The sequence below is a fragment of the Dipodomys merriami genome, unplaced genomic scaffold (genome assembly GCF_024711535.1).
Source record: "Dipodomys merriami isolate MVZ:Mamm:240054 unplaced genomic scaffold, mDipMer1.0.p SCAF_11, whole genome shotgun sequence".
Lineage (NCBI taxonomy): Eukaryota > Metazoa > Chordata > Mammalia > Rodentia > Heteromyidae > Dipodomys > Dipodomys merriami.
The window spans coordinates 42,187,067-42,205,582 of record NW_027202382.1 but is presented as its reverse complement, the minus strand read 5'-3'; the positions used below and the strand labels follow the sequence as shown (position 1 = coordinate 42,205,582).

The window sequence follows — 18,516 nt, the reverse complement described above, 5'->3', positions numbered from 1 at the left end:
CTAGTCTCAAGCACAAAAGCTCAGGGACAGCACCCAGGCTGTGAGTTCAAGCATACACACACACACACACACACACGCACACACACACACACACACGCATACATGCACATGTGCACACACACATACACACATATATCAGAACCACCTAAAAATCATAATTCATAGAAAGGTGACAAGCTGATTGTGATAGCTCAAGGCTGTAATTCTTGCTACTTGAGAGGCAGAGATTTGCAGGGAAAGGAAGGGAGAAGGGGCCAGGGATCCCAGTTCAAGGCAGCTCAGGCATAAAAATATATGACTATTTCTTCCAGTGGCTGGATATGTTGGTACACATCTGTTATCCCAGCAAGAAAAAGAAAAGCACAAATAGGAGGACCGTAGCCTAGTCTAGCCTGGGCATAAAGTTGAGATTTTATTTCAAAAATAACCAACACAAAAAAGGAGGGGCGGGAGGAATGGCTCAAGTAGTAGAGTGCCTGCCTAGCAAGTGCAAGGCCCCAAGTTCAAACCCTACTGCCACAACAAAGGAACAAGACCTTAATGAGAACACATACAATAGAAAAGCATTTATATAAATTATGGTACATACCTTAAGATTCTTTGTATTCTTTGTATTCTACCATGTAAATATTGGCATATTCTTCATATTGATTTAAAAAATCTCAAAAGAAAAAGGACTGGATATTGCTCCTGTAGTAGAACACCTGCTAGAATGTTTGAGACCCTGAGTTCAATTTTCAGTACTAGGAGGGCAGAGGGAGAGAGGAAGGAGGAAGGGGGAAGAGAACTCCTTTTATCCTCTAGTGCTTCAGTCATATGACTGTGTCCAACAAGCAAGTGGGAATGTGGGAATGGTGCTCCTAGAGGAGGTGCAGGGGCAGGGGGGAGGGGGATTACGGACTCCTGAACAATGTTCAGCACTGCACTTAGGCTGGGGTACATTTCCTATCTAGCCTCACATTCATCCCAAGCAGTAGCTATCAGCATTCCCTTTTTAGAAGTGAAAAACTGAAGTTTCAAGGAGAATACGAGCTATCCAAGATTAGTGCCAGGGTTGGGATTTGTGCCAGGGTCAGCTAGCACAGCTCGCCACATTTTCCTAACCTGCAAGTCATCAGCTCTCCCTTCCACGCTGGGCTATTCAATATGAGAACTCCATGTAGCCCACATGTGACCCTGTGCTTAGAATACTCATGGTCCAGGGAAGGAAGCAAGAAAAATTATAGCCAGCATCCACTGGGTTATGGTCTAGCCAAGGTCCCTAGTATTACACTAACATGGCACTCCTTAATTTTTACAATAGCCCTATGAGGTAGAAATTCTGCCCAAATGTTCTTCACACACACACTCACACACACACACACACACACACACACACACACACACACACACACACACACACACACACACACACACACACACACAGAGTTCCTTACAATTGCTTTTGCCTCTGGGTCTGCTATAGGTATTGCTCTTTTGTAATAGATGACACTAAAACTTAGCACTAAAATAATCTATGTGTCAGGATTTGGACACTGAACAGTGGAATGGCTTATCTCTGCTCCCACACATCCAGAGCCCTAAAAACAACTGCAGAGCTGAGAGTAATACAACAGGTATGGGTGACTTGATGGCTGGGCTGGAATCATCAAAAGGCATTTTCCTCATGTCTAGGGGCCAGTGCTGTCCATCATTCAGCTCAAAGATCCTCAAGACAGAGCTTCTGAAGCTACACCACCTATTTTCTTCCAGCACTGGAAGTTAGGTAGCCATTTCACTGTATTCTACTGGTCCAAAACACAAATTCACTCAAGAGTCAAGGAAACAGATGGGACAGGGAATAGCTCAGGTGGTAAGAGTGTGTGTTTAGCAACCCAGAAGTCCTGGGTTCAAATCTCCAGTACCACAGGGTCGTATTCACTTTCTGCTTAGGCTATCTTCTCTCTACCTGCGAATTCCGAGCCACCCTCAGGCTTGAGCTTACTTCATCAGTGAGTAACTCTAATTGACCCTTCCCGGACTCACCATATCTACCTATGACTTGTCCCCCTAGAAACCAACACTTCTCATACACCACACTCAGACTGTCTCCCAGACAGCCATGAGAACAGGGACCTAACAAAAACATTAAAAAGAGGAGAGAGGGGTGAGGGAAAGAAAGAAAGGGAAGAAGAAGAAGGGGAAGAGAAAGGAGAGAGGGAGGAAGAGAAAGGAGAGAGGAAGTAAGGAAGAGAGAAATACATGCCAACTTCCCAATGTTTCTTCAAAAGATGGATAAACCTGAACCTATCAGAGCAGCAGACATCTTTACCCCATGGTATTGGAGGGAGAACTTGTGACTCTTCCACCCATTTCTCTGGCTGATGTGGTATTCTGTAAGGACTGGTATCTCTAAGAGAAGGAACTGAAGAATGGGAAAAATGAGTGCCTGAGCAGTCTGGGAAGAAATGGGCAGGAAACAAGTCTGTTCCCTACAGAGAGAAATGGCAGTCTTGAGGAGGGGGAAAGCAGAGTGGACTCTGTCAGCCTAAGTGCCCACCAATGAAGCTCACGGTGCCTTGGATGGAGAGAGTGCCCTGAAACTTTCTCCAGTTTTCCCCCAGATGTCATCATCACTTCTAATATGTTTTTAAGGAAGAAAGAAGGGTCATCACCAGTATTTCTCATGCTGTAGTCCAAACAGATGGTGAGCCATGTCCTGGATGTCTGGGCACTCACCCTCTTCCTACCTCCTCACCCCTGCAGGGGAGTCTAGCAGCAGCCCTGGCTCCTCCTTTCTCTGGCCAACCTGACAGGGAGATAAGTCTAGAAGACTCTTGGTGGTGGGGCACACTTCTTTCCTGCTCTAACCTGCTGAATGCCAGAGCTCCAGTAATGTGACTCCACACCGAAGATCCCAGTATTTGTTCCTAGAAGAGCCCCACAAGTGACAGGCAATAAGAACAGTGAGGCTGTCAAAGTTATACATCAAGGCTCAGAATATAAGTCTGGAACTGCCCAGCCCACAGATCCATAACCCTGTGCAAACCCTTTTCCAAGTGACCTCAGGAAGCCTGATGAGAGACCACTAGGGGAAGGAATTGACTCATTTACTGCTGTAGGGACAGGAGCTGGAGGTGATGGCTTCTCTCCAGCAGGATCCTACCCTCAGCCATGGTTCTTCTACTGTGCTGAGCCACTGCCTCTGGCTAACCTTTAGCCCTGGGCACTTTCCCCAGGGATGCAAGAGTAGAATGAGGCCTCTGAGAAGGGGGCTGAAGAGGAGAACCAAGGGTGGGCTGCTGTCCTGAGACCAGGGCTCCCAGAGCAGTGCAAGGAGGCTGGGGAGAGATACGCAGGAGAGTTCTAGAGCTCCAGGCTTCAGCCAAGCTCTGTGTACAGCTGCAGCGGATCTAAACCCATTACCTGAGTCAAAGGGGAAGCGCTCTGCCTCCACAGGGTGCCCCGGGAGCTGCTGGGCTTTGGGGAGCAGGCGGGCCAGAAGCAGAGCTGGCCAGGCTGCTGGTGCCAAAGAAGGAGGGGGGCCTGGAGTCTGCCAAAGCAGGCTGACGGGAGGGAGGGCTGGGCCAGCTGGGGCCGGAGCTAGTGTGACATCACCAGGCGGCCCGCCCCTGTCTGGGGCTGAGGGGAGGCCCAGAGCCTTTCTGGGCCTGGGGGATCCTCTTGCACTGGTGGGTGGAGAGAAACGCCTGCAGCCAACCAGGGTCAGGCTGTGCTCACAGTTTCCTCTGGCGGCATGTAAGGGCTCCACAAAGGAGTTGGGAGTTCAACTGAGGTGCTACAGTCGGCCTGAGGATGGACCCCAATCCCTGAGTGGGGCTGCCTGAGCTGGGACCTGCCGAGCATGATACTGAGTCAGCTGCTGACCGCGCTGTGAGGGAAAGCAGGGTTGAGCAGCCCCGGAACCAGCTGCAGGGCAGGCCAGTGAGGCAGGGCTGCGAAGGAGAGGAGGCCAGTTCGGCCTGCGACTTGAGTCCCCGTGGAGGCCATGGCCGGGCCCCGCTGACGACAGGGGACGGGTGAAGCATGTGAAGAGCTGCCCTGGGAGCCAAGCAGTAGGGAAGAGGTAAGAGGCCAGTTCTGTGCTCTGCAGCAAGGGGCAGGGGGTGGAGGGCAGCAACTGGTCCCCCAACTGGGGCTCAAGACTTCTGTCCCTTCCAGGTGGGGCTGTGTGCTGCTGGACCCCCTGGGGGACACTCCCTGTTTTCACTTGGAGCCAAACAAGGCATCTGGCCGGGCAGGACTGTGGCAGGAGTGGTGTTTGAGACACAGGTTGTGACACTGAGGACTTCAACATTAGTGTCCCCACTTTCTTCCTTCAGACAAAGAGCCGTTGGGTGAAGGCAGGCATCCCTGGGGCACAGGGTAGCAGTTGGGGTGTGCCTGTATGCAGCTTTGTGCTGAAGGGGCAGCAGGCTGCAGGGTATCTAAGGACTTGGCTAGTGGTCTTCAGGCTCTGGGCTCCTATGCACCCAAGCAGGAGGATGTGCCAGGGAGAAACAAACGCAGCCTGGGGCAGCCAGATGCCCTTGGTCACAAAGTTCCCTGGGGCTGGCCAGCCCTGCTTATATCCCTCCAGCTGGCCAGGAAAGGTGCCAAGCATCGTGCGTAGGATGGGACATGTCACCCACAAGTTTCTTGTACTAGGACTAGGGTAAAGGGCTATCCTGACTTTCTCTGTGTGCACCAGGATGCCTGACCCCTCTTAGCAATGGATACTCCCAGGTCTCCCACCCTTGTAGTCAAGAAATAGGAAAGATGAATTTCCATGGCAGCCCAAGGGGATGGCGCAGGCACCATATACTAAGTCCCTTGAAAGCACTCAGCATTAGATAACATGTCCTTCCCTTCTTCCTGTGATATGTGTGTCACAGGTCAGCTATTGCTTCTGCTGTGGGATTATGAGAGCTCCCAGAGGCCAGTTTGGTTACTCAGAAAAGGATCTCCTTTCACCAGGACTCCCAGGAAAGCTGAGAATGCCTCTTTGGAAGCCACCAAATGCTCTCATACTTGGATTTTTCCAAGTGCAAAAAAGCCGGGTGCCAGTGGCTCACGCCTGTAATCCTAGCTACTCAGGAGGCTGAGATCTGAGGATCCTGGTTCAAAGCCAGCCCGGGCAGGAAAGTCCATGAGACTCTTATCTCCAATAAACCATTAGAAAACCAAAAGTGGTGCTATGGCTCAAGTGGTACAGTGCTTGCCTTGAGCTGAAGAGCGCAGGGACAGCACCCAAGCCCAGAGTTCAAGCCCCACGACTGACAAAAAAAAAAAAAAAAGAAAGAAAAGGAAAAAAAAGAAACGCCAAGTACAGGCAAAGCAGGGCTCATGCGCTGGCTTCAAGTCCTGGAATCTGTGTACTAGCCAAGTGGCCCTGGCAGAACGCTTAGCCTTTCTAAACCTCAGTTTTCTGATCTGTGAAATGGGCTAAGAATAACACCCGTATTAGGCCCTTGCCAACTCAGGATCCTCACAACTGCCCTGTGATGCAGACATTGCTATCCATCCTGGTCTTATAGGTGAGGAAACAGAGGAAGAGCATGGCCAAGACTGCAGGACCAGCTGGGTGTCAGCACAAGGACTTGAACCTACTGGTGTGGCAACTCTGAGCCACACTCTACTGCTTTCTAGGCATTAGCATAGTGCCTGGCAGGTGGAGAACATGCAGAAACACTTGCCACCAGTGAGAATCAATGATCAGAACTATACAGAGGGGACAACAAGGACCCAAACTCTTTCTCTTTTAGACACATCCTGTTAAGATTTCCAGAAAGCTCCATTAGGCACAGCCAGTGCTGTGGCTACTACCACTGCCCACACTGGGGTGGGGCGGTTTTATGTCTGAGGTTTGGGGCCACCTGCAGAATAAAGTCCACACTAAAGACAAACATACACACATGCACCAGAGCCTCAGACACCAACCTCACAGGCAGAGAGCATCCACACTACCCCCAACCACTGGGCTCTACCCATGTATAGGGTACAGGAAAACGAGTGCCGCCTGAATCCTAGAGGATTCAGTGGCTGGGTCAGTCCTGGAGTTGCAGAGGGACAGACAAGAAATTGGTTACAGCCAAGCCTGGCCATGGTGACAGGTCTTGCACCAGACAACACTGATGTAGCTGAGCCCAGGAAAGCAGCTCCTGTTCCACAGCTCCAGAGGTCCCAATGGACTCCTGTGCTGAGAGGCTTTGTGAGAGCTGCTAGCACAGGTCTGTGGGATTAATAAAGCCTCAAGTTTCTTGCCACAGCCCCGCTTGGTAGTTCACAGTGATCGCCACGCAGCTCCAACCAAACAGTGAACCAACTAACTGTAAGAGCCTGGAAAACACGAGTGGATAATTACTCAAAAAAGGCAGTCTTGTGGAACAGATAAGTTGTGTAGAGTGCATGGCTCAGGGGAAAAAAATGCATAGCACTGCTGCAGGTTCAAGGGCAGACAAGGTATCCCATGTTAGTTAATAAAGTTATCTACTGAGTTGAATGAGACACATTCCTCTCTCACTTCATCCTCTCCACAACCCAAGAAAGTAGTTTCGGCTGTAGCATCCCATTTTACAGATGGGAAAACAGATCTGTAGACTCCAAGTTAGCTTCAGAGAGGTTAACTTGACTGAGGTCCCAGTGGAGTGATTCTATGCGACCCTTACCCAGGATTGTCTGGCTCCAAAAACTTCTCCCATCTCATTCCACTGCTTGGTGCAAAGCACCTCCACTTCTCTCTTACTGACTCTCTAACTCATGTCTTTGTTTTTTTTTTTTGTCAGTTGTGGGGCCTGAACTCTGGGCCTGGGTGCTGTCCCTCAGCTCTTCAGCTGTAGACTAGCGCTCTACCACTTAGGCCTAAGCCCCACTTCCTGCTTTTTCTGCTTATGTGGTGCTGAGGAATCAAACCGAAGGCCTCATGCATGCAAGGCAAGCACTCTACCACTGAGCCACCTTCCCAGCCCCTCTAACCCATGTCTCTAGCAGCCAAGTCCACCTTTTCTCTCCGCAGAAGGTGGCCCAGGCCATCTGAGATTCATGTTGCCAGGTTCCATGGCCTCTGGGGCTCTCAGAGAGAGAGTGAGGAGGCTCTTAGGAGCCTTGGCTGACTTTACACATCCACGTGCCTGGGTGTGCCATACCACTGTCTCCCACAGCTCAGGAATCCTGGTACCAGCATGTGGGAACCAAGCGTGGGGAAGCATTCATCTGTGTGACTGAGACAGCACTTACTCCTTCTCTGTGACCCTGCATGAGATTCCTTTAGAGCTGCAGAATCGGAGCTCACCTCTTCCCCTGAGCCATACTTGAGCAAGTCCTGAGCCAACACTGGGAGATGGCAACTGGTAGCTACAATAGAGCAAACACAACAGACAGCAGCCCCACCTAGGGCAGGTACATTCAGCCTCTGGCCTTTCTGAATCATAGCCCACTTAATCTGGAATGTTCTCAACTGACAGCAGACAATGGGGGTGGAGCTGCCATATAGAGAGCCCGCAGGCCAAGAGTAAATAATCACACTAACACACGACTGTGTGAGTCATAAACAGGAGGCCCCAGGAGCTCAGAGGGTCTCCCCAAGATAAACAAGGTTGCCCCCATTTTACAACAGTGGAAATGGAAGCTTGGAGGTGCAGCACCTCTCCCCATGGTCTTTTTAAGCAGTGGGCCAAAAAGCAAGCAAGTGACTGGGGCATAGCTCAAGTGGTTCAGCATTTACCTAGCATATGCCAAGTCCTGGGTTCAATCCCTAGTACTGAGGGGGGGGGGGGAAGAAGCAAGCAAGGATTCCAATCTAAACCTGTGCCCAGCTTGTTGCCATCCTTCAACCCAAACCTCAACAAAGACTTGATGCACTGAGAAGGGGATCTTGTATGGGAATTTAGAGAAACCATCCCAAAGAGAAGACCCAGGCAGCCTGCAGTTTGTGGAGCTAGATGGGTCATGTCAGAAGCCTCATTTGGGAGCTGTTTCTGAGACAAAACCATATTCCTCTCTGGACTGAATTAATAACAGCTTTGGGGGAGGGCAGTTAAGATGTTACAACGTCCTGTTCCATACACACATCAACTGTGAGACACATTCTGATCACAGGAATGTTAAAATGGTAGGTGGGGAGCCCGGCCTCTGACAATCATGCCATTGTGCCAGGTCCATTCCCTGGTGAAATCAGCCTGTCTTGGGGCCAGCAGCCCCAGAGCCTCAGCCTCAGACAGGAAGGCACAGACCACCAGAACGAACTTTGTTCTCATCTCCAAGAGATGCCCAAGGACCTGCCTGCCTGTAGAAATGCCCAAAAGTCCTCCCCAAGGTAGTCTCGTTCCACTCCCACCCCAAAGGCTATGTTGGTTTTTGCCCATGCTGAAACTCTACAACACATCCCAGCTGAGTAAAGAGAGCTGTGAGATGACCGTGTCCCCAGCACAAGGCTTTCAAGCCAGCCAGCCTGTGTACCCCAGGGAACATGCTGTTCCCTTTGGTACTGCTCGGACACAGTCTCATCGGGGCACTTCCCCTCCCCCTCAACCTTACCTCCCACCTCTCGCCCCCTATCTGGATGTTATCACCACATTAGGAATGCCTGCTACTGTGGGCCCCTTGAAGGCAGGGACCTCCCCCTTTCCCTGCCCCCCTTTTTCCTGCTCTATTTCCAGCTTCCTGCACAGGGGCTGACCAGGAAAATATGTGAAATAAATGAAATCCTTGACTTCCTGTTTAATAGCCTAAGTGCCATCCTGGGTTCTGAGTGTTCAATGGGGAATAACTCTCAACCTGTTTTTAAGAAGCTCACCATCTGGGACAGTCAGCCAGTACAGTCTGAGTCCTGGGTATTGAGGTGAGAAGCCACAACTGCCCCTACAAGCTGTGAAATTAACTGGCCCTGTGGGATCACCTTAGAAAGGAAGACAGACATATGGCAGGCTGGGCAGTGTGGGTAGATACTCAAGGCACAGAGCACAGTACTCTGAGGCAGAAGACACAACATGGCTGTTTGTAAGAAGGCCAGTGATTCTATCCCATGTGAGTTTTGCAAAGGCAGCCTGAAGTACATGCAGTGGACCATGAGGGTGGGCACACAAAGGTAGGGAGCCACTGAGGATCATGTGAGTAACAAGCTGGCTCCAAGCCCAGTCCTCCCATGTGGCAGCTCTGTGGTCCTGGGCATGTGACCTCAACACTTTGCCTCTGTGTGTTCATCTGTGAAATGGGGATAATTGAAACTATGGTTCACAAGACCATCCTGACAGCTGAGATAATAGCCCTGTGGCTAGCTCCTCAGCCAGACCCGGGTTTCCCACCTGAGATAGTGTTGTCTACCCAGCTCAATTCTCCCCGTCTGAGAGAGGGCTCCAGAGCTCACCAGGCCCTGCTGGAAATGGAGCAGCCAACTCAGAAGCTGGATTCTCAATGGCTTCTGCAGACTTTCCCGCCTCTACTCTGCTGGCCAGAGCTCTTGGCACATAGGGCTCAGTATGTAGACTTTGGGGGAATCTTAAAAAGGTTCCTAAACAACGCACTATGGAAAAGTAAAAGCAGTATCCTCACCCCCTGGCAAAGGCAACTAGCTCCCCATGCCTAACCACATCCATTGTGCCCTATGATCTCACAGTGTGACCACAAGCCGCCTCCACACACTCAGCCTTCCCTGGAGCTAGCAACTCATCCATGGCAGGAGCAAGAGGGCCCAGCATCAGGCAGAACCCGCCCCCTATCGCTCTTCTGGGTAAAACTGAAGAGTTTCTAATCCTGGCCTTTCGATTTTGGTTCATCCCTGTATTCCTATCATCCACAGAGTTGTAGAAACATACAATGACTCACTGGATGGGTGATGGAAGGCAGGATGGAGGCACATGAAAGTCTTACGAGAACGAGCTGGCAGGATTTGGGAGCTAGCTGGCCACAAACTCCCTGGGTGCCCCCAACGGCATTTTGGTGGGGGATGATTCACAGGATCCTGGGCTGAGAGGGATGGCAGTTGAAGATTGGTTATTCCCTCCCTGGCCTCCAGGCTGGGAGTGAATCACCAGGACAAATGATACACAGTCCTCTCTCCAGGTTTTCCAAGGTGAGGCTGCCACTGCTCATCCTAGATGCCCAGTCTGGGGTCAACACTGCAAGATCAAGAAACTCTTTCTAATGTCCAACAAGACTCACCCTTGTGCTGACCTAAAAGCCATTTTTACTCATTCAGTCAACAAGTAAGACATATCTGCATCCTGGCCATTAGACAAACAAACAAACAAACAGGCACCTTTTATTCCCACTAGTTGGTGGGAGTAAAGGTAGGGAGCGGGTTGACAGTGTCAGCCAAAGCCCAGTCCTGATATTTACTCTGAGTAACTGAACCCTGGTGAAACTGGGTTTCCTGCCTCCTAAGAAAGGGGAATGTATGATATGCCAGCTATTGGGATACTTCTGAGGGTGAAAAGGGGGTGCTATTAATAATCACACAGAACAACAAGCCTCGCTCGGATGGGGCCAACAAGGGCATATGGCCATCAATGTATAGTGCACAGCAGGGCACACAGCTTTATAACAAATGATAACTGATACCCTCAATATAGCTAGTCACATACTCAGATGGGCCCCACCAGGCCTTATTTTTCTGAACTTTTTCTCTCTTTTTTTTCTTTCTTTTATTTTTTAAATGAATCTACTTTTCTAAAAAAAAATAGTTTTATTTTTTGTTTATATGGAATTGAACCCAGGGCCTCATACCTGCTAGGCAAGCATGCTATCACCGAGCCACATTCCTAGCCCTGAACTTTTTCTTTATCTGGCTCCTTCCCTCTGGTCCTGGGTCAGTAGTCAGCATGGGTACCATTCTCATATCAGGCTAGCTCTTTTAACCAGCTTTTGGTAGGAGAATCTTTTTGTCAGTGCTCAAGTTTTCGCTGGTCTCTTTTCTGTCTTGATGTTGGTCTAATGATCTTGATTCATGCTCTGGCTCATCAGACTCAGTCACAGGTCCAGTTTCAGGCTTTCCAGAAGCTGGACATCAGGGGACAGCCAGGCACATGTGGGCCAGGCAGTGGGTCCCCATGCTCCAGTGCCCTCTCATCCTTAGCAGAGGCTGCTCCTCAGGCCTCCTGTGGGCTGGGACACCTCTCCTGACCTGAATGTGGCCTTTGTGCTCACGTGGACAGGACAGTGCTGGCTGAGGGTTCTGTGACTCTTTCCAGCAGGACTATGACTTGGACTCAGAACAAAACAACTTCGCAGAGCTGAACTGCATTCTGAGGTTCCCCTGCAGTCTCTAGTCCCAGGGACCCTAAGAATGTTCTCACTTCCTCTACACAGAGGGCCAGAGCATTGTCTCTTCTGCCTTTCCTGGCACATCAGCACTTGCACAGGAGAAATCCTTCAGTGTACAGTGATCCTTCGCCTACCATAGCAGTTATATTCCAGAGACCCCTGTGATAGGTGAAACTGCGAAGTAGCAGTGTTAGATAGTTGTCCCTTGCTATCTCGCATTCCACTTACTGCTGCTTCACAGATTTTCACCTATCACAAGGGTCTCTGGAATGTAACTCCTGCGTCAGGTGAGGAATCACTACTTACATATATATATTTTTTTAAACACACGATACAGTGAAGCCACAAAAAGTGAACCGCATTATAGCAAGGGATGGCTGTTTACTTTGGGGTTTTGTTGCCCAGCTCTGCTATGGAGTAATTTAGGAATTTGGGCACATGATCTTCAAATCTTCCCTTACCTGCAAATGGAAATGATGGCCAGTCCTGCCATCAAAAGCCTTAAACACATCTTTGAGGAAAGTAGAAAATAGCTACAATACAAATACGATGAAGATCATGCATGTACACTGCGCCCCTTACAGCTGCAGAGTGCACAACGGTAGCCACATGTGGCTTTTCTGAAATTATGGGTCCTCACTCCCAAGGAGGGTCCTCCCTCCCCAGCCCCTAGGACTATTGGGAAGATTAACTTAGATGATGTAGATTAGGTATTGGGGCCACAGTGATAATTGTCTGTAGTTTTTTACTTAATTAATTTCTTACCTTTGGGATAAGAACATAGAAGCCTAGCCCCTGCCAGCCACTTTTGCCACAGGGCAGGATACAGCTCCATTTTACCAAATGCCGCTTCCCACACAGTAGCCTATTGTCTGGGCTGCAGCATAGTGGTAGCAAGAGGGCTGAGGACATACAGTGTAGGGCCCCGTCATGCAGGCCAAGTGGGGCCAGATGCAGCCCACTGGAAGCTAGGCGGGACCAGGCACAGAGAGGCGCCTCCCACGTGCAAGGCTGTCACGCGGCCTGGGCACACCAGCCACACTGGCGGGGCGGGAAGAGGGAAGCCCATGCAACGCAATGTGGAAAAGCAATTCCAGAGTCATTTTTATTTTCATTTCCAGCCAAGGAAAACAGTTGGATTTGCTTTACTTTGTTGGGCATAGGAAGAAACTGAGGAGCAGGGCTTTGATTGGAGCTGAGCTATTCTCCAGCTGAAAATGGTTGGAATGTGGGGGTGGGAGGGTGAGTGGGTGTTGTGCTGTGTTGAGGGGGGGGGGTGATGACTTCTCTTGGGATGCAATTAACTAAATAAATATCAAGAAAGCAAAAGTAAACACACTCATTACTGCTCATTCAGAACTGCCAAACCAGCAAAAGATAGGGGGTAATGGAGTTGGGTGGAATCCTTAAGGAAAACAAATGCCTAAAGCCTAAGCCAAAGTTGAGGGCAGGCAGGGAGCAGGTCCAGCTCTGGCAGCCCGGCTCTTGCCTGCCTGTGTCCCTGTGTCCCTGGGCAAGTCACTCCACCTGTCTGGGATCCCATGTCTCCATTGGCCTAATGTAGGAATAACAATCCCACACTGTGCCTGTTCCTTCTCTTCCTGTAAGCCAGTCAGCCCCTTGTCACTGACTGGTCCCACTACTAGCAACATGACCACAAACCAGTGAGCTGACAGTTTTCTGAACTTCAGTTTCTTCACTCTTAAATTAAGCGTGATACTAAGAACTAGCCTGTGAGTGTTGGAGTGGCTAAGTAAACCACTACATCCACAAAAGGTTTTGAAAACCTGAAATTAACTCACACAAGGCAAGTTTAGCTTACTGTTTAATCTCAGAAGTGCTCTTTCAGCCAGGCGCCAGTGGCTCACACCTGTAATCCTAGCTCCTCAGGAGGTTGAGATCTGAGGATTGCTGTTCAAAGCCAGCTGGGTTAGGAAAGTCCATGAGACCCTTATCACCAATTAACCACCAGAAAACTGGAAGTGGCACTGTGGCTCAAGTGGTAGAGTACTCGCCTTGAGCTGAAGAGTTGAGGGACAGCGCTCAGGCCCAGAGTTCAAGCCCCATGACTGACAAAAAAAAGTTCTTTCAATACATTATGGTCTAAGCTCACACCTGCATGTTTCCGGTAGAGGTAGTGAGACAGGGCCAGGACTTAGTCTAACCCGTGGACTGCTTCTGGGCTGGGAGACTTTGTGACCTGGACCAAGTTCTTCTCTAGCAGGTGGTGTCTCCCCATGGGCAACTGTAAGGATTTATGGAGGTGGAAAATGTGTTCTAGACACTGCCTTTGTAACTCAGCACTCCCTGTTCAGTCCCAGTGGCACAGAGGTTTTTGTCTTTGTTGCTCTTACCTTCATGTCGCTACCATGTAATTTCAATCTCTGGTTTCTCTGGTTTCTGAAGCAATTCCATACTGTGTGTAACAGAGGCCTAACTTTCCAGATCTATAGACCAAGGGCAAGAGGTTTCCAAAGAAGCCCTGAGGGCCCATGCTTGGAAGGAAACAGAACTCAATGATATACTGTGTGGCCTCCAGAGCCAGGAGGCCTGGAAAAGTTGGGAAATCAAGCTTTGCATGCAGCCATCTTGCCTTCCAGGCACACTGTAGTTTCTTGACCATCATCTAGGCCAGTCTGCTTGGTGTGGAGAGCTGTTTGCCACCAGTGAAGGCAGGTGCACTCCTCCTCATTGTTCTGGGGTGGGAGTGGCTACCAGCTCCAGGGCTGCCAAAATGAGTTGGAAACCAGGCAAACATTTCCAAACGCAGCTGGTTTCTACTGACATCACTGCAGCTATGCCTCCCCACAGAACCAGAGCAGAAGCTAGCTCTATGACCCCTCTCTGCCTGGCCCATAGCCTGCATTGGCCACTGGAACCAGGCTCCAGCTTTGACTTTCAGTAAAAAAGCAGCCCCAGCACAGCCTCGGGAGCATAGGGTCTTATGCATTCCTGCCAACTGACTGGCACAAGGTGCAGCTTGGAGCTGGGTGCTTACTGGAGAAGCCCCCAGAGGCCCAGGGGCCAGTGTCATGGCTGACATTTTAGCATGAATGAATGTGAAATTAGAAAATGGTTGGTGCTTATGTGTTTTTACAACTAACAACTAGATTAGGCCCATTTCTGTGTGGTCAGAGAGGGTAAAGGCTCATGTCTATCAGGCCACAGCTGAGCTCTGGTGGAGGAGTGTAGACTCAAGAGGAGAACCCAGCTGGGTTATAGAGAGAGGAGAAGAGAGGGGAGGAGGGTGGGAGGAGAGAAGGGGAAAATGAAGGGAGAAGGGAGGGGGAGAAGGAACATGAAGATGAATCAGTCAAGAAGGCTGAGCAGGAGCACCAGGTGGGCCAGGATGACAGGCTGCTCTGAAAAGAAAACTCAAGAAGGCAGCTGCCATCTATGCCCACAGTGCTGACAGGCAAGTGTTGAAGTGGTTATCTATCTGGCAAATGGAGGCCACAGGCAACCTGGCCAGAGCACAAGAGTGGACAGGAAGGACAAGAACTGACATGGTGGGTTCAGGAGTGGAAAGGAAAAGGACTTTCAGGCAACTCTTTAGAAGGCTTTGACAACGTGCAGAAGAGAAATGGAATAATAACAGGAGTGGGACTGTGAAGTCAAGAGATTTTCTGCAAGTTTCGAGAAACAGTAGCAAGAGTATAAGACGAACTTGAACTGCAAGAGAGATGGGGAAGACTGCTGGAGCAATACCCTCAGGGGGCCAAGAGGAGGGAAGCATACATCCTCCCTCCCAGTTGTCCTATCTAAGTCCTGTTCATCGCCTTAGGGTCAGGGTAAAAGCCACTTTCTCAGGGAAGTGTTACTGACCTCTTGATTAGGTCAATGACCCATTGTACCCTTCAACAGCATGTGATACTGCTGCTTTACAGCACTGGGGAACTCTGTGGCGATGTGGAAGCTACGTGAGGGCAGGAGTGGGCTCATTTTGTGTGTAGCAATGTCCCTAGTGGCTAGCACACTTGCTTGGCACACCATAGTGTTTGCTGGACATCTGGGGAAGGGATGAATAGTCCAAGAGCAGAACTAAAACAAGTCAGGAGACATGTGCCTCATCTGATTTAATCACAGTGCAGTGACTGAGACCTTGCAGCCACTGGCTGTTGAAAATATTTGGGTTTAGAAGAACTCAGTTGTTTGTTCCTGTTTGGGCTCTGTAGCCTGGCTAACACACAGATCACAGCCATGTGACCGGACATACTCTTCTATTGACATTGTCCATTACAAACTGAACACATTCCATACTGTGTCTAGCATTCATTCACTTAATACATACTTGCTGGAAGCCTGACCAATACCATGTTCTACAGAGAGGGATCCAGTACTTGCTCTCAGGAAGCTTAGATCTAGATGCTACATGGGAAACTCTGGTGTTGAGTGTAGAATGAGAAATGTAAAAGTCAGAGGGTTTCGACGCAAAGGGAAAGGAACATGGATGGGAAAGCCTGCCCTATACCTCCTCTCCCCAGTGTCAAGCTGCACAGACCTGGTTCTCAAGCTCCAGAAATGACAGGACCATGGCCCTGATCCCTCATTGGTATCTCTGTCAAGGCCTAACTTAGCCTTTTAGCTGCTCACCTATGGCCCCAGGGGAGTACAGTGTGGCTTCCAAAGCTGTACTCAAGGAATGCTCTAACTGGCCAGAAGGCCAGGATCACAATTGCACAGGCCACTGGCATGAATGGGGCTGTCACTGATTCTCCCTTCTGGTTTATTTTCAGGCTACCACAAATTCATTTGTAGAGAATAACCACCACACTGCAAGCACCATGAGTCCACTGTGCATGACGTGCTGGTGGCTGGGACTGCTGGCCACTCTGGGAGCTGCTGTAGGCTCTGAGGATGCTTTTGAGGGCACAGAAGAAGGCTCACAAAGAGAGTATATTTACCTCAACAGGTACAAGCGAGCAGGTGAGTCCCCAGACAAGTGCACCTACACCTTCATCGTGCCCCAGCAGCGGGTCACGGGTGCCATCTGCGTCAACTCCAAGGAGCCTGAGGTGCTCCTAGAGAACCGAGTGCATAAGCAGGAGTTGGAGCTGCTCAATAATGAGCTGCTCAAGCAGAAGCGGCAGATCGAGACACTGCAGCAGCTGGTAGAAGTGGACGGTGGCATTGTGAGCGAGGTAAAGCTGCTGCGCAAGGAAAGCCGCAACATGAACTCTCGTGTCACGCAGCTCTACATGCAACTCCTGCATGAGATCATCCGCAAACGGGACAATGCACTGGAGCTCTCCCAGCTGGAAAACCGAATCCTGAACCAGACAGCCGATATGCTGCAGCTGGCCAGCAAGTACAAGGACTTGGAACACAAGTACCAGCACCTGGCCACACTGGCCCACAACCAATCAGAGGTCATCGCTCAGCTGGAGGAGCACTGCCAGAGGGTACCTGCAGCCAGGCCCATGCCCCAGCCGCCTCCTGCCACCCCACCGCGGGTCTACCAGCCACCCACCTACAACCGCATCATTAACCAGATCTCCACCAACGAAATCCAAAGTGACCAGAACCTGAAGGTGCTGCCACCCCCTCTGCCCACCATGCCTGCCCTCACTAGCCTCCCATCCTCTACTGACAAACCATCAGGTAAGTCCTTCCACAATCCTACCCCTTCTTTTGGCTGTGACCACAGGCAAGGGAAAGGCAATAGGCAGTTGAGACCAGAGCAGGACTTGGATGACTGCTAAAAGTCAGTGGGTGAGAGGAACCACATGGTTTAAATGGACGCTTGAAGGAAGAACCAGGAAGCAAGGGGTTCCAGGAGAGGGTAAACCTTCCCTGGCCTGTGCTTCCCCAGGCCCTGTTGAGATGCTCTGTGTTGGAAGATACAACGTTGCCCCTAAAAACTTGTGTACCATGCAGGGGGTGCAGGTGACATTCTGTAAATGCCAGCCAATAAACAGTAAGCCAAAGAAAAGAGTGTTATCATAATGAAGATAAGGTAAACACAGCCTGGGGCCAGTGGGTGGGAGAGGGCACTTCCTAAAGCCTACACATGTCCTATAGTCTGCCACTGCCTGGAATTTTTGATGTCTTCTATATATGCTCTGGATGTTCTTTCTTTCCTCCTTCCCTCCTTTCTCTCTGTTTCTTTTCTTTCTTTCTTCTTCTCTTCTTTTTTTTCTTTTCTTTTCTTTTTTTTTTCAGATAGGGTTTCACCATGTAGCCTCAGGCTCAAGATCCTCCTGCCTCAATCTCCTGAGTGCTGGGATTATAGGACAGAATCACAATACCTGGCTATTACATATACATTTCAACTTAAAATATATTTCTCAGTATATTGTGATGGAGAGGGAATGGATTCTTGGCTGGTTGGGAAGCTTAATGAAGACAGCAGCACTGGGCATTTTCATGTGTTTCCTACTTAACCCCACAGTTCCTGAGGGGCAGGTTAGGTAATGTGCTCGTAGGCCTAGGATTTTCAGGCAACATTGAGGCCTTTCACTTCACATCTTGAGTTGATTGCTGCGTGCTCAGGACTCCAGGCCTTCAGATCTTCAGTTGAGAGGGAGCAGGCCAGAGGGTCCCCTCAGAGCCAGACTAGCTCCCTGGAGCTCAGCTTCTCCTCAGTCCAAGTAGCATCAGCCTTCCAAATGGGCTGCTGAATAACCAGCTCCCTGGCTGCAACCATTAACCACCTACCTGCTCTATGCCAGGGCTTTGGGCGCCACTTCACTGTGTAAGTAAGGAGGGTTTTTGTGTTATTTGTTCTGTTGCTTTTTTTTAATATAAAAAAATGTGGGTTTATTTTTGTTGTTACTGTTGTTGTCTTTAGTATATATTAGCTATATGAGAGGGAATCTCCTTGTGACATTTCTATGCATGTATACAATATATTCCAATCAGTCCCTCTCCCAGGGAGCTATTTTTACTGAAAATATCCTGTTTTACGCTTATTTCTTACCTTTAAAAATAAATGTCAGTTCTAGGAGAGTCTTACTAACACCAGATGGAGCTGAGTCTACAGGCAGAGGGTGGCACCATTTTCAGGTCCGTGGGGACAGCTAGACTAAGGGCAGAGCAATTGCCACAGCATCACAAAGCAAAGACCAGGCTAGCATGTAGATGTGAAGAACAAGTGCTTTGGAATAGAATGACTTTCTCCACTGAGTAGCTTTAGAGCACAATACACTGACTGCACTTCCATTTCCCTGTCTGAAGCTTTGGGTAGGCACTATTTTCAGTCTATTCTCATCCATTCATCTAAATGGATTATTGTGAAAAGGTATGTTTACCCTGGGCCCTGGGTAGCTGAGTCTCCTT

At 49.7% G+C, this 18,516-nt stretch overlaps 2 protein-coding genes across 8 annotated transcripts in view; one reads left to right on the top strand and one right to left on the bottom strand.

Annotated features, from left to right (window-relative positions):
* Nucleotides 1–18,516, bottom strand: part of Ralgps1 (Ral GEF with PH domain and SH3 binding motif 1) — a 247,886-nt gene that overhangs the window by 88,700 nt on the left and 140,670 nt on the right. The gene's annotated exons all lie outside the window — the stretch shown is intronic.
* The window catches only part of Angptl2 (angiopoietin like 2), a 31,909-nt gene continuing 17,041 nt past the window's right edge, over nucleotides 3,649–18,516 (top strand). Inside the window, exons 1-2 of the mRNA XM_070013832.1 lie at nucleotides 3,649–4,066; nucleotides 15,975–16,839. Coding sequence (XP_069869933.1) covers nucleotides 16,023–16,839 — 817 coding nt within the window. The 5' untranslated portion in view covers nucleotides 3,649–4,066; nucleotides 15,975–16,022. The remainder of the gene's footprint in view (nucleotides 4,067–15,974; nucleotides 16,840–18,516) is intronic.